This window comes from Oncorhynchus keta, chromosome 7 (genome assembly GCF_023373465.1).
Source record: "Oncorhynchus keta strain PuntledgeMale-10-30-2019 chromosome 7, Oket_V2, whole genome shotgun sequence".
NCBI lineage: Eukaryota > Metazoa > Chordata > Actinopteri > Salmoniformes > Salmonidae > Oncorhynchus > Oncorhynchus keta.
The window spans coordinates 31,781,304-31,796,269 of record NC_068427.1 but is presented as its reverse complement, the minus strand read 5'-3'; the positions used below and the strand labels follow the sequence as shown (position 1 = coordinate 31,796,269).

Sequence of the window (14,966 nt, the reverse complement as noted above, 5' to 3'; positions counted from 1 at the left end):
TGCTGACACAAACAGCATCATGCTTACACACAACAACAACACAGCATCATCCTCTGAAACACTTACTACAGTCCTTTGACAGCAAGGGGACTACACAGACAGAAATTATTGTAGTTTAGGCTTGTAGATCATGACAGTGTGTGTCAGTGTGAAGAGCTAGTAGCTGTTAGAACACACTGAGTGTGTTTCCTATTGATCTCTCTGTGACTGCAGTCACAGTCTGTCACATTACCCGTGACTATCCAGCACTCTGTCTGTCCAATCCCCAGGGGTCAAGCTGCTCAAGAGCAAATCAAAAGTATCCTTCCCTGAGGAAGAAGAGAAAGAGGAGGAGGAAGACAAGCAGAAGGATCCAAAGTGAAGAGGAACACAAACTGTAGATCCATGTTTCTGATGGTTAAAAGTTCAAACACATGACTGGGTTAAGAACTCTTGGTTAGAAATGTATCTTGATCAGGTTATAATTTTTAAACTCATAATCCAATTTATTCAGCCTTGTATTGTTGAGGTCAAGAAAGGACAATTGAATGAATTTCTCTATCTCAAACTCTTCTTTTAAGTCTTGGTTATGTATGGTGGATTATCGTTATATATTGTAATAAGAGAGTATGTGGGGAATATCAACAGCAAATACTGACTGATATGCACTTAACGTTCACTGGAAATATACAGGTTTTCATTTTCTTATAAAAGAAAATATCTACTTCTATTTTTTGCATCTCACATTGTCATCTCATAATGTAAAAACACTTGCTGATATTTCACATATATTTTTGTAGTATTTTATACTGAAACTGGGCTTTTGTGCATACAGTACAGCAGACTTGTGTACTACATACAGTACACCGAGGTACAAACAAAGACGTCCTGCAAACAAGAGTCTTCTCTGGAGTGTCTTAAGTCCTAATAAAGTTACTCATTTTATGAACACTTGGCGAAACCTGTATGTTTTTTCATCGTTCATTATTGTACAAAAATGACAAACAAATGTCATTTCTACAGCCTCATGGACACGTAATTTAACATCTATTGCCAAAACCTCTCTTATGAATGGCAGGCATTATTATTTTAGTAGGCTAATTGTTATCTCAGCAAATTAATTATGGGAAGATTTCATAAAACAAAATAAAAATATGTACCCATACATGTCGTCAGTGTATTTCTTGTGTCAATAAAGGGAGTGTAACTGTATGTTAACAGCATTACAAGGGGAAAGGTATGCAACAGCACCCCCAAGTGGGTAATATTAAGTTACATTATTCAAATCAAATTTATTTGTCACATACACATGGTTAGCAGATGTTAATGCGAGTGTAGCGAAATGCTTGTGCTTCTAGTTCCGATAATGCAGTAATAACCAACGAGTAATCTAACCTAACAATTCCAAAACTACTACCTTATACACACAAGTGTAAAGGGATAAAGAATATGTACATAAAGATATATGAATGAGTGATGGTACAGAACGGCATAGACAAGATGCGGTAGATGATATAGAGTACAGTATATACATATACATATGAGATGAGTAGTGTAGTGTATGTAAACATTATATTAAGTAGCAATGTTTAAAGTGGCTAGTGATATATTTTCCATACATTTCCATCAATTCCCATTATTAAAGTGGCTGGAGTTTAGTCAGTGTGTTGGCAGCAGCCACTCAATCTTAGTGGTGGCTGTTTAACAGTCTGATGGCCTTGAGATAGAAGCTGTTTTTCAGTCTATCGGTCCCTGCTTTGATGCACCTGTACTGACCTAGCGGGGTGAACAGGCAGTGGCTCAGGTGGTTGTTGTCCTTGATCATCTTTATGGCCTTCCTGTGACATCGGGTGGTGTAGGTGTCCTGTAGGGCAGATAGTTTGCCCCCTGGTGATGCGTTGTGCAGACCTCACTACCTACTGGAGAGCCTTACGGTTTTGGCCGGAGCAGTTGCCGTACCAGGCGGTGATACAGCCCGACAGGATGCTCTCGATTGCGCATCTGTAGAAGTTTGTGAGTGCTTTTGGTGACAAGCCGAATTTCTTCAGCCTCCTAAGGTTGAAGAGGCGCTGCTGCGCCTTCTTCACGATGCTGTCTGTGTGGGTGGACCAATTCAGTTTGTCTGTGATGTGTACGCCGAGGAACTTAAAACTTACTACCCTTTCCACTACTGTCCCATCGATGTGGATAGGGGGGTGCTCCCTCTGCTGTTTCCTGAAGTCCACAATCATCTCCTTAGTTTTGTTGACGTTGAGTGTGAGGTTATTTTCCTGACATCACACTCCAAGGGCCCTCACCTCCTCCCTGTAGGCCGTCTCGTCGTTGTTGGTAATCAAGCCTACCACTGTAGTGTTGTCCGCAAACTTGATGATTGAGTTGGAGGCGTGCATGGCCACGCAGTCGTGGGTGAACAGGGAGTACAGGGGAGGGCTCAGAACGCACCCTTGTGGGGCCCCAGTGTTGAGGATCAGCGGGGTGGAGATGTTGTTACCTACCCTCACCACCTGGGGGGCGGCCCGTCAGGAAGTCCAGTACCCAGTTGCACAGGGCGGGGTCCAGACCCAGGGTCTCGAGCTTGATGACGAGTTTGGAGGGTACTATGGTGTTAAATGCTGAGCTGTAGTCGATGAACAGCATTCTCACATAGGTATTCCTCTTGTCCAGATGGGTTAGGGCAGTGTGGTTGCGATTGCGTCGTCTGTGGACCTATTGGGTCGGTAAGCAAATTGGAGTGGGTCTAGGGTGTTAGGTAGGGTGGAGGTGATATGGTCCTTGACTAGTCTCTCAAAGCACTTCATGATGACGGGAATGAGTGCTACAGGGCGATAGTCGTTTAGCTCAGTTACCTTAGCTTTCTTGGGAACAGGGACAATGGTGGCCCTCTTGAAGCATGTGGGAACAGCAGACTGGGATAAGAATTGATTGAATATGTCCGTAAACACACCAGCCAGCTGGTCTGCGCATGCTCTGAGGACGCGGCTGGGGATGCCGTCTGGGCCTGCAGCCTTGCGAGGGTTAACACGTTTAAATGTTTTACTCACATCGGCTGCAGTGAAGGAGAGTCCGCAGGTTTTGGTTGCGGGCCGTGTCAGTGGCACTGTATTGTCCTCAAAGCGGGCAAAACAGTTATTTAGTCTGCCTGGGAGCAAGACATCCTGGTCCGTGACGGAGCTGGTTTTCTTTTGTAATCCGTGATTGACTGTAGACCCTGCCACATACCTCTTGTGTCTGAGCCGTTGAATTGTAACTCTATTTTGTCTCTATACTGACGCTTAGCTTGTTTGATTGCCTTGCGGAGGGAATAGCTACACTGTTTGTATTCGGTCATGTTTCCAGTCACTTTGCCCTGGTTAAAAGCAGTGGTTCACGCTTTCAGTGTCACATGAATGCTGCCATCAATCCACGGTTTCTGTTTTCGGAATGTTTTAATCGTTGCTATGGGAACGACATCTTCAATGCACTTTCTAATGAACTCGCTCACCGAATCAGCGTATTTGTTAATGTTGTTGTTGGATGCAGTGCGGAACATATCCCAGTCCACGTGATGGAAGCAGTCTTGGAGTGTGGAATCAGATTGGTCCGACCAGCGTTGAACACATCTGACCGCGGGAGCTTCTTGTTTTAGCTTCTGTCTGTAGGCAGGTAGCAACAAAATGGAGTCGTGGTCAGCTTTTCCGAAAGGAGTGCGGGGGAGGGCCTTATATGCGCCGCAGAAGTTAGAATAGCAATGATCCAAGGTTTTTCCAGCCCTGGTTGCACAATCGATATGCTGATACAATTTAGGGAGTCTTGTTTTCAGATTAGCCTTGTTAAAATACCCAGCTACAATGAATGCAGCCTCAGGATATGTGGTTTCCAGTTTGCAAAGAGTCAAATAAAGTTTGTTTAGAGCCATCGATGTGTCTGCTTGGGGGGGAATATATAAGGCTGTGATTATAATCGAAGAGAATTCCCTTGGTAGATAATGCGGTCGATATTTGATTGTGAGGAATTCTAAAATCAGGTGAACAGAAGGACTTGAGTTCCTGTATGTTGTTGTGACCACACCACATCTAGAGGCCAACATTCCAACATTCCAATATTACCTCTCGAGCAGGCCTGGGCAATTATTTTCTATGCAGGGCCACAATAAAATATATTTTTGCCATCGCGGGCCAGAATCATATTACAGGATTATACATCATGTGTATGACTGTGTTGACAGATATATCTACTGTAAATCATGTCCAGATATGCTACTTATTTTACTTTTTACACGTGCACAGAAGTTAACCACATCCAGGTTCTCCTTTTGGTAGGTATTTTCATTATTAAACATGCAATGAACTACACGGAGGGAAAATTACACTGTGCATTCAGCACCACGGACAGAACTCTTGTTAACAGGTATGCACAAAAACACAAAAAAGAGAGAGAGCTCAACATTACATTTAAACTACTCAATCAATGTAAGGAGTGAAGTCTCTGATGGGCATTTACTAGAGCAGTGAAGTCAGGTATAGTTTCTGACGTCGCTATGCGCAGGATTGCTGAGAGGTGAGAGTCAGTAGGAGATGAGCTGTGCCTTGACTTGCTATATTTCATTACTGAAAATGTCTGTTCACATACATAGGTAGACCCAAACAGTACAAACATCTTCTGAGCATGACTCCTAATGTTTGGAAAGTTTTGTTCATCGAGAGATGCTTAGAACCTCGTCAGTGACAGTGGAGAACTATTCAAAACAATCACTGTATCAGACTGAAGGTCAATAAGCTCAAGTTACAGGTCAGTGGGAGTGTTATCCACATTGAAGGTGAAAGGAGAAGAAACCAATAGCATTCCAACACTTTGAAATCCTCAAAATGACAAGAAAACTCACAGTTCAAAGCACGCAGCACGGATGTATACTTCTCTCGCTGGTCATCTGATAGGGAACAGACTAGTAGTGTCATCTGATAGGGAACAGACTAGGAGTGTCATCTGATAGGGAACAGACTAGTAGTGTCATCTGATAGGGAACAGACTAGTAGTGTCATCTGATAGGGAACAGACTAGTAGTGTCATCTGATAGGGAACAGACTTGTAGTGTCATCTGATAGGGAACAGACTAGTAGTGTCATCTGATAGGGAACAGACTAGTAGTGTCATCTGATAGGGAACAGACTAGGAGTGTCATCTGATAGGGAACAGACTAGTAGTGTCATCTGATAGGGAACAGACTAGTAGTGTCATCTGATAGGGAACAGACTAGTAGTGTCATCTGATAGGGAACAGACTTGTAGTGTCATCTGATAGGGAACAGGCTAGTAGTGTCATCTGATAGGGAACAGACTTGTAGTGTCATCTGATAGGGAACAGACTAGTAGTGTCATCTGATAGGGAACAGACTAGTAGTGTCATCTGATAGGGAACAGACTAGTAGTGTCATCTGATAGGGAACAGACTTGTAGTGTCATCTGATAGGGAACAGACTAGTAGTATCATCTGATAGGGAACAGACTAGTAGTGTCATCTGATAGGGAACAGACTTGTAGTGTCATCTGATAGGGAACAGACTAGTAGTGTCATCTGATAGGGAACAGGCTAGTAGTGTCATCTGATAGGGAACAGGCTAGTAGTGTCATCTGATAGGGAACAGACTTGTAGTGTCATCTGATAGGGAACAGACTTGTAGTGTCATCTGATAGGGAACAGACTAGTAGTGTCATCTGATAGGGAACAGACTTGTAGTGTCATCTGATAGGGAACAGACTAGTAGTGTCATCTGATAGGGAACAGACTAGTAGTGTCATCTGATAGGGAACAGACTAGTAGTGTCATCTGATAGGGAACAGACTAGTAGTGTCATCTGATAGGGAACAGACTAGTAGTGTCATCTGATAGGGAACAGACTAGTAGTGTCATCTGATAGGGAACAGACTAGTAGTGTCATCTGATAGGGAACAGACTAGTAGTGTCATCTGATAGGGAACAGACTAGTAGTGTCATCTGATAGGGAACAGACTAGTAGTGTCATCTGATAGGGAACAGACTAGTAGTGTCATCTGATAGGGAACAGACTAGTAGTGTCATCTGATAGGGAACAGACTTGTAGTGTCATCTGATAGGGAACAGACTAGTAGCGTCATCTGATAGGGAACAGACTAGTAGCGTCATCTGATAGGGAACAGACTAGTAGTGTCATCTGATAGGGAACAGACTAGTAGTGTCATCTGATAGGGAACAGACTAGTAGTGTCATCTGATAGGGAACAGACTAGTAGTGTCATCTGATAGGGAACAGACTTGTAGTGTCATCTGATAGGGAACAGACTTGTAGTGTCATCTGATAGGGAACAGACTTGTAGTGTCATCTGATAGGGAACAGACTTGTAGTGTCATCTGATAGGGAACAGACTAGTAGTGTCATCTGATAGGGAACAGACTAGTAGTATCATCTGATAGGGAACAGACTAGTAGTGTCATCTGATAGGGAACAGACTTGTAGTGTCATCTGATAGGGAACAGACTAGTAGCGTCATCTGATAGGGAACAGACTAGTAGTGTCATCTGATAGGGAACAGACTAGTAGTGTCATCTGATAGGGAACAGACTAGTAGCGTCATCTGATAGGGAACAGACTAGTAGCGTCATCTGATAGGGAACAGACTAGTAGTGTCATCTGATAGGGAACAGACTAGTAGCGTCATCTGATAGGGAACAGACTAGTAGCGTCATCTGATAGGGAACAGACTAGTAGTGTCATCTGATAGGGAACAGACTAGTAGTGTCATCTGATAGGGAACAGACTAGTAGCGTCATCTGATAGGGAACAGACTAGTAGTGTCATCTGATAGGGAACAGACTAGTAGTGTCATCTGATAGGGAACAGACTAGTAGTGTCATCTGATAGGGAACAGACTAGTAGTGTCATCTGATAGGGAACAGACTAGTAGTGTCATCTGATAGGGAACAGACTAGTAGTGTCATCTGATAGGGAACAGACTAGTAGTGTCATCTGATAGGGAACAGACTAGTAGTGTCATCTGATAGGGAACAGACTAGTAGTGTCATCTGATAGGGAACAGACTAGTAGTGTCAGAAGGTGAAGGAGATTGTTGGCTTCTACTTGGGGGTCAGGAGGAGTAATTTTCCCTTGAAGGCTTTGACAAGGCTGTACATCTGATGTGCTAAAAGGCCCTTCCCTTCTAGTTTGGAATTCATTCAGTTCATTCATGAGGGCCATGATGTCCACGGCGAAGGTAAAATCAGCCAATCCTTCTTTATCTTGCAGTTAAGGGAAATCCACATGTTCCTTTAATTTGCAAAAACTCATCAATCTCCGACTTCAGGTCCCACACCCTTTTAAACACCTTCCCCAAACTCAGCCATCTCACTGTCATGACGTGGCCCTTTCTGGGTACAGAACGTGGCATCCTCCTCTCTCTCTCCTACACCCAGGTTCTGTTATCTCACATCGTAAATTCCTGCAGGAGACTCCCTCCTGGCCATGCAGTATATACACTGCTCAAAAAATAAAGGGAACACTAAAATAACACATCCTAGATCTGAATGAATGAAAGATTCTTATTAAATACTTTTTTCTTTAAATAGTTGAATGTGCTGACAACAAAATCACACAAGAATTATCAATGGAAATCAAATGTGAGGTCTGGATTTAGAGTCACACTCAAAATTAAAGTGGAAAACCACACTACTGGCTGATCCAACTTTGATGTAATGTCCTTAAAACAAGTCAAATTGAGGTTCAGTAGTGTGTGTGGCCTCCACGTGCCTGTATGACCTCCCTACAACGCCTGGGCATGCTCCTGATGAGGTGGCGGATGGTCTCCTGAGGGATCTCCTCCCAGACCTGGACTATAGCATCCGCCAACTCCTGGACAGTCTGTGGTGCAACGTGGTGTTGGTGGATGGAGCGAGACATGATGTCCCAGATGTGCTCAATTGGATTCAGGTCTGGGGAACGGACGGGCCAATCCATAGCATCAATGCCTTCCTCTTGCAGGAACTGCTGACACACTCCAGCCACATGAGGTCTAGCATGGTCTTGCATTAGGAGGAACCCAGGGTCAACCGCACCAGCATATGGTCTCACAAGGGGTCTGAGGATCTCCTCGGTACCTAATGGGAGTCAGGCTACTTCCGGCAAGCACATGGAGGGTTGTGCAGCCCCCCAAAGAAATGCCACCCCACACCATGACTGACCCACCGCCAAACTGGTCATACTGGAGGATGTTGCAGGCAGCAGAACATTCTCCACGGCGTCTCCAGACTCTGTCACGTCTGTCACATGTGCTCAGTGTGAATCTGATTTAATCTGTGAAGAGCACAGGGCTCCAGTGGCGAATTTGCCAATCTTGGTGTTCTCTGGCAATTGAAAAACGTCCTGCACGGTGTTGGGCTGTAAGCACAACCCCCACGTGTGGACGTCGGGCCCTCATACCACCCTCATGGAGTCTGTTTCTGACCGTTTGAGCAGACACATGCACATTTGTGGCCTGCTGGAGGTCATTTTGCAGGGCTCTGGCAGTGCTCCTCCTGCTCCTCCTTGCACAAAGGTGGAGGTAGCAGTCCTGCTGCTGGGTTGTTGCCCTCCTCCACGTCTCCTGATGTACTAGCCTGTCTCCTGGTAGCGCCTCCATGCTCTGGACACTACGCTGACAGACACAGCAAACCTTCTTGCCACAGCTCGCATTGATGTTCCATCCTGGATGAGCTGCACTACCCGAGCCACTTGTGTGGATTGTAGACTCCACTAGAGTGAAAGCACCGCCAGCATTCAAAAGTGACCAAAACATCAGCCAAGAAGCATATGAACTGAGAAGTGGTCTGTGGTCCCCACCTGCAGAACCACTCCTTTATTGGGGGTGTCTTGCTAATCATTTCCACCTGTTGTCTATTCCATTTGCACAACAGCATGTGAAATTTATTGTCAATCAGTGTTGCTTCGTAAGTGGACAGTTTGATTTCACAGAAGTGTGATAGACTTGGAGTTACATTGTGGTGTTTAAGTGTTCCCTTTATTTTTTTGAGCAGTGTATATAGAGAGTTTCACAGTAGAACAAAGGAACTTATTCTACATCACAGAACTTGAGAACTGAACAATATCCATGTTTTGGAGAATTTGTAAATGGTCGGTGGAGAAGCCAGCTACGACCCGGTCCATTTTGTTTCATGTTTGTGACCTCATGAAAGATAATACAGCCACATTACCATACTCTGCTAATACAGGTGCCTCCATTTTGAGGTTTGCGTCTCATTATTGTATAAAATAAATGAGTAAAGATGAAACTATTTGTGAAATGATGTAATGAGGTTAATGTGAGAGAATTGTATTCCCTTGAACGTTTAACTCATTGGCCTGCCCCCATGAGCACAGACATCATCTGGCTCATGGGACAGTCCTTTTCTACTGTTCCGAATAAAACCCCCACCTGAAGAAATCCAATTCAGACCATGCGTACCTCGGTCAGCTGAGGGGGCGAAGCTTTGAGTAGAGACCACAAAAACCCCAGTGTCCGCTAAGGTTACAATGGTTGTTTAATTCCTAACCATACCACGTGGAGCATTTGGCTACATGGGTGGAAAATGGTTAAACTCTGAGACTATCGATCCTGACAGAATAAGAGCAAATCTTAGATACTAATTACTAGTCTGCAGCTAGAAATTATGTACCATGGGATGAGAAGACCGACAACCGCCGAAACATCTAATCTATAAGAACATTTCTGAATGGTACTCTGAAGTATCCATTCTAACCACGAAAGATTCCAGGGAAGCAGAGAGACGCTCGGATGAACGTTCCAACAGAAGGACTGATGATTCCAACAGAGATCACGACGACACAATGGGCGTAAATATATATTGATTGCAATTATTCCCGAATGAGTGAGCGTTCATGTGCAAAGGATTAGCATTTCATTTAATATAATTATCAACTGTGGAGTGACTCTTTTGTAATTCCCACCCTTCTCTTTCACCCTCTTCCCTTTGTCCACCAAGCTGTCAAGTTGGCTGAGCCCACTAGGGAACATCCCCTATAATTTCCTTGTAACCATATCTACTGTTTGTTTGTTTGTGCATTTCTGTGATTATTTAGTTAGTTAGTAAATTAATGATTAAGACAATTGATGTATGGATGATTCATAGTAAAGGCTGGGTCCGTGCAGATAACCAACAATGTACGACGTTTGGAATGAGACTAACGTGAGTTAAAGAATAATTAATTAATTAGAAGACTAATTGATCAGATATTAAAATATCTGAAGAATTATATTAGGAAAATTATAACTTTGTAATCTGAAGATTTTCCTTGGTGCCCCAACTTCCTAGTTAATTACATTAACATGATTAGTTTAATCACGTAATAATAATTACAGAGAATTGATTTGATAAAATAACAGTCTTCACTGTATCCACAGCATGGCTCATTTTCAGAAAACATTTACAGAGCACCTCCTGATGAATAATGCAATGCAGGGGGAAAAAAATGATCTGGGTTCAACTCTTGATACATGATCTTGTATCCATTTTTTTCCTGTCAAGTTTGGGCACCCATCAGTGGTCACACTGGATAACTTTTCAAAACTCAGTCCCACACACTTAGTAACCTCCTCCAATAAATATTTCCCTGTGGTTGTGCTCTTCGTTGACTGCACTGAAGCAAGCTCCTCTGTCATTTCAAAATCTGGGCTTCTGCCTCGTAAGAATATTAACAACTGCTCCGTGTCACGTGCATCACTGCTCTCATCCAGGGCCAAGGAGAAATAGGTGAAATCCTTTACCATTCTCTGCGATGTCCTCAACACGCCGTGTCACTGTTCGTCTTGACAGGGAAACATTTTCAAACATTTCTTTCTTGTCGGGGCAAAGTATTGCTGCAGAGTCAATGAAACATTCTTTAATGAATTTGGCCTCCGCGAATGGCTTGCTATGTTTAGCATTTTTGTGGGACAGTACGTGGCTAGCTCTTACAATTCTGTCATTTGCTGAATGCAGCTTTGTGAAAAGTCCTTGCTGCTTTTGCAACTGAGAAAGCAACTCTTTTGATGCACTTGTCCTCTGCTCAGAAGACATATTCCTATGTTTCTCTGCATGCTTCATCTGGAAGTGTCGGGTCAAGTTGTAGTCTTTCAAGACAGTGATGTTTTCTTTGCACAATAAGCACACAGCTTTCCCTGATACCTCAATAAAGAAATATTTAAATGTACACTCTAGCTGGAATGCCCTACATTCATTGTCTACTTTCCTTTTCTTTGAAAAACTCCTCTTTGCGCAATTTCTAGCTAGCTACTATTTGTAACTGTGACATGTGTGTCATCCTGTCAGTCACTGTCGGTCCTCGTACAGTTGTTATTTATACGATCCTTCAAAATAAATGTCCCACAAGCGGTGGAAGTTAAATCATTACAGAAAGTTCAGTATTCATTGGGCTTTAAATTTGAACAACAATTATGTTCTTCAAAACTTTACTATCACAAATTCTTTATGTGATCTGAGCATGATTCCCCGGCCCGTATTGAATCAGGTCGCGGGCTGCATACGGCCCCCGGGCCAGCCTTTGCCCAGTCCTGGTCAAGAGTCAAATCTGTGTATGTCAACAGAGAACACTATCGTGATCGTCCTTTCTTACGCTTGCAGTATAATATAGTGAGTGTGTACGGTGCAAACCCATCTAAAAGACCGAAGGAAAATAGACAGATAAATAGACCATAAAGACTGAATGAAAATAGACAAAAACCACTTCCGGTGAAAAGTGGAGCATGAAGACCCCTATCTTTAATAAATAACAATAAAATGAATCAGAACAAATTTACAATAAAAAAACAAACAAATATAATGCCTGTTGAATCAGGAAGTGGCAGTGTTGTTGGGTAGCCTATCAAAATCAAGGGCTCTGAAGAGACTCCTCCCCATGCTCAAGGACTGGCTCAGGGCCTTCTCCTGCAAGCAACAACAGTTACCATGACAACACAGCGTCACTCAGCTGTAACCTTGACAACCCTCCACTCGGCAGCTATCTATTTCTTCGACACTTGGTCACAGATGGCTGTAACTGACAACACAATTATAGAAACGAGAAAAATACCACATAGCTATAGCTTACTGACAGGGCAACAGCATTGTTAAAAGGCATGACTGTTGGTTTCACTGTGCTATTGTGCTGTGTTGTATTGCATTGCATGTTGTTGTGTTGCGTTATGTTACGTTGCACTACATTATGTTGCATTGTTGTATTGTACATTCTATCGTATATCATATATCGTATCATATCATAATCGCTAGCTAGCATTCCTACCGTTCCATGGTAGGTGTTCAGGAGAGATGGAACCATGTGTTGTCTCTTTATCCTCAGACGGTGACAGAGGCCTGTGGTCCAGCTCTGAGTCCTCCTGGGAAGAGTTATTGGAGTTTGTGTTTGTGTTGTTCATCAGTTCAATGAAGGGCTCTGATTTAAGCTCCTGGCTGTGTCTCTCAGGGCTGGTGTGAGTCAACGTAACCTCTGTGTTCATCAAGGACTCCTCCTCTGGGTCAGAAGTCAACTCAGCTTGCTCTTTCCTCGCCAACTCTGAAGAAACGAGAACACAAGCAACAGGAATGAACCTGTAATGTCATGTCATCGTCTTCTGACAATGGCAAGAACATAAAACACAAAGAAGGATAGGTATTCAGGTGATTGAAGAAGACAAAGAAAAAAAAGGAAGAAGAGCAACAACAACTATACCTTGTACAGAGAGCTCCTTCCATCTGTCTTTGTTGTGTTGGATGACCTCTGCCAGTGTGTGTCTGACCCGTTTCAGGTCAATGCCAGCCAGGCTATAGTCTGTAGTGAGCCCCTGGTCAACCCCCTGGCTGGACCCTCGACCACTGTGTCTCTGGACTGACTCCACCACCGTCACTGACCCACTACCTGTCAAACTGAACCAACAAGCAACTTACAACAGAAACTCTGTCAAATTATGTCCATGCCGTAAGTCAGAGTGACAATGACACCAACTCTTTGTGTGGCGGTCCTAATATGGACATATGATATAGAACAGAAAACACTGCAGTAATACTTGGTTGCTTATTCCACAGCTTAGAACGATCATAGAGATAGAAGACAGAGAAATTCTGAGTGTGAGTGGTACTGGTGATACTGGTAGGCATTTTGAATACGTCAGAGATGCTAATCTGGGAAAACTGGGATTTTCCAGAGTTTATAATAATGGGAATGTGTCTCACCTTGACCTGCGGACACCAGTGTCGTGTGACTTTAAGGTATCCTCTATGAGAGGTGTAATGATCTTCTCTGTCGTGTCCACCAACACAGAGAATGTGGGTTCTACTATGAAGTCAATGAACCCTGGGAGACAGACAGAGAAACTGATGATTGTACTTTTCAGAGAAACAGGAGAAAAAACAGTGTGTGATGTTACAGCAAATGTAATTTATGATGACAGACAGTGAAGATTCCCATGCCTTATCGTAGCAAGGGAAAAATATCTGATAATATCTCAAATGTCCACATGGTGGCGCATTTGCGCTATGGCCTGTCTGAGTACACAAACCCTTCAGACCTGTATGAAACAGCTCACATGGGGGGCAATAACAGGATGTGATGCTCACCTATTTGTGACTGGGCAATCATGGTAGCTTTACGATCACACAGAGGGGAGAATGGCAGCCCTAACTCAACCTCCTTATCGCCCTGTAAGAAACAACAACAATACCAGCCTTTAGAACCATATCAATGCAGAATGGCAGGAGCGGCTCTACTGTATAATGTAACATGATTCACTACAATACCCATAATGCTCAATGTAACATATCCAGTTGATCCAAGTGAAGATATTCCTAAAGCTATTGGAATGGTATCCCATATCCTTAGCAATACAGGGTACATACATAATACAGTGGTCAAGTTTCCCTCTCCCATGGTATCTGTCAGGGACTGTAGGGTAGGACGTTGTTGGTACTGTACCTGTCTGAAGAACTCCTCCATCAGGGCTTGTGTCCATCGGTAGTGCAGCTTCCAGGCCTTGGCTGGGTGGCTGATGTCAGCTGCATGCAGCATCAGAGATAGGGCTTTAGCCTTGTCTACTCTGTAGAAACAACAGTACATCATCTAACACAAATACATATACACTGATACACTAAGACAGACAGCCAGGCAGCATCAGAGATACAGTAGGGCTTTAGCCTGGTCTACTCGGTCAATCAACCACACAGACAACAGTACATCAGATACACTCAAGACAGACAGACGGACGGACGGGCGGGCGCACACACACACACACAGATATCATACAGGGACACATAAAGGATCAAGATGAAAGGCATGGTCCAGAGAGCTGGGGCTATAGGTTAGACGTTAGGGTTTAGCGGTGGGGGCTAAGGGTTCAGGGGTCATAGGTCAGGGTCCAGAGACAGTCCACTCACCCCTCGGGCTGCTGCAGGGCGTTCCTCATGGTTTTGATCTGCTGGAAATGGCAGGACATGTCTGTACTCATCACCATCTCAATCACCAGAGTCCGCAGTTCTCTGACAGACAGACAGGTTAGAGTTAGGTGAAAGAGAAATGGCAGGACATGTCTGTACTCATCACCATCTCAATCACCAGAGTCCGCAGTTCTCTGACAGACAGACAGGTTAGAGTTAGGTGAAAGAGAAATGGCAGGACATGTCTGTACTCATCACCATCTCAATCACCAGAGTCCGCAGTTCTCTGACAGACAGACAGGTTAGAGTTAGGTGAAAGAGAAATGGCAGGACATGTCTGTACTTATTACTATCTCAATCATCAGGATCCGTAGCTCTCTGGAAACAAACACAGGAGAACAGGGTCAGTTTCCACCTAGCCACTCCAGCTGTTCTTGGATTCTCAAGGACAAGAACACATGGTGATGTCTAGCACCGCTTCTTCACGACAAACCCCAGTCATTAGCATAGCATTTCTATACAGTACCTACTGATCGGAGTGAGCTGTGGAACTTTCCATAATCACTGAATCACAGCCAGAAGATG

General features: G+C 43.8%; 2 protein-coding genes across 4 annotated transcripts in view; one reads left to right on the top strand and one right to left on the bottom strand.

Moving 5' to 3' along the window:
• LOC127931126 (protein phosphatase 1 regulatory subunit 1A-like) overlaps positions 1-1,144 on the top strand; it is a 30,252-nt gene extending 29,108 nt beyond the window's left edge. For both annotated transcript variants that reach the window (XM_052522594.1, XM_052522593.1), the window contains one exon: positions 270-1,144. In XM_052522594.1, the coding sequence (XP_052378554.1) occupies positions 270-361 (92 nt within the window). In that variant the 3' untranslated portion in view covers positions 362-1,144. The remainder of the gene's footprint in view (positions 1-269) is intronic.
• Positions 1-14,966, bottom strand: part of LOC118379980 (dual specificity calcium/calmodulin-dependent 3',5'-cyclic nucleotide phosphodiesterase 1A-like) — a 34,286-nt gene that overhangs the window by 8,547 nt on the left and 10,773 nt on the right. The window contains exons 7-13 of one of the 2 annotated variants that reach the window (XM_052522591.1): positions 14,382-14,483; positions 13,924-14,044; positions 13,569-13,650; positions 13,185-13,305; positions 12,685-12,878; positions 12,259-12,528; positions 11,704-11,903 (exon numbers count right to left, since the gene is read on the bottom strand). In XM_052522591.1, the coding sequence (XP_052378551.1) occupies positions 11,848-11,903; positions 12,259-12,528; positions 12,685-12,878; positions 13,185-13,305; positions 13,569-13,650; positions 13,924-14,044; positions 14,382-14,483 (946 nt within the window). In that variant the 3' untranslated portion in view covers positions 11,704-11,847. Of the gene's footprint in view, positions 1-11,703; positions 11,904-12,258; positions 12,529-12,684; positions 12,879-13,184; positions 13,306-13,568; positions 13,651-13,923; positions 14,045-14,381; positions 14,484-14,966 lie in introns of those variants that run through there. The other variant, XM_052522592.1, reaches the window with a different exon arrangement.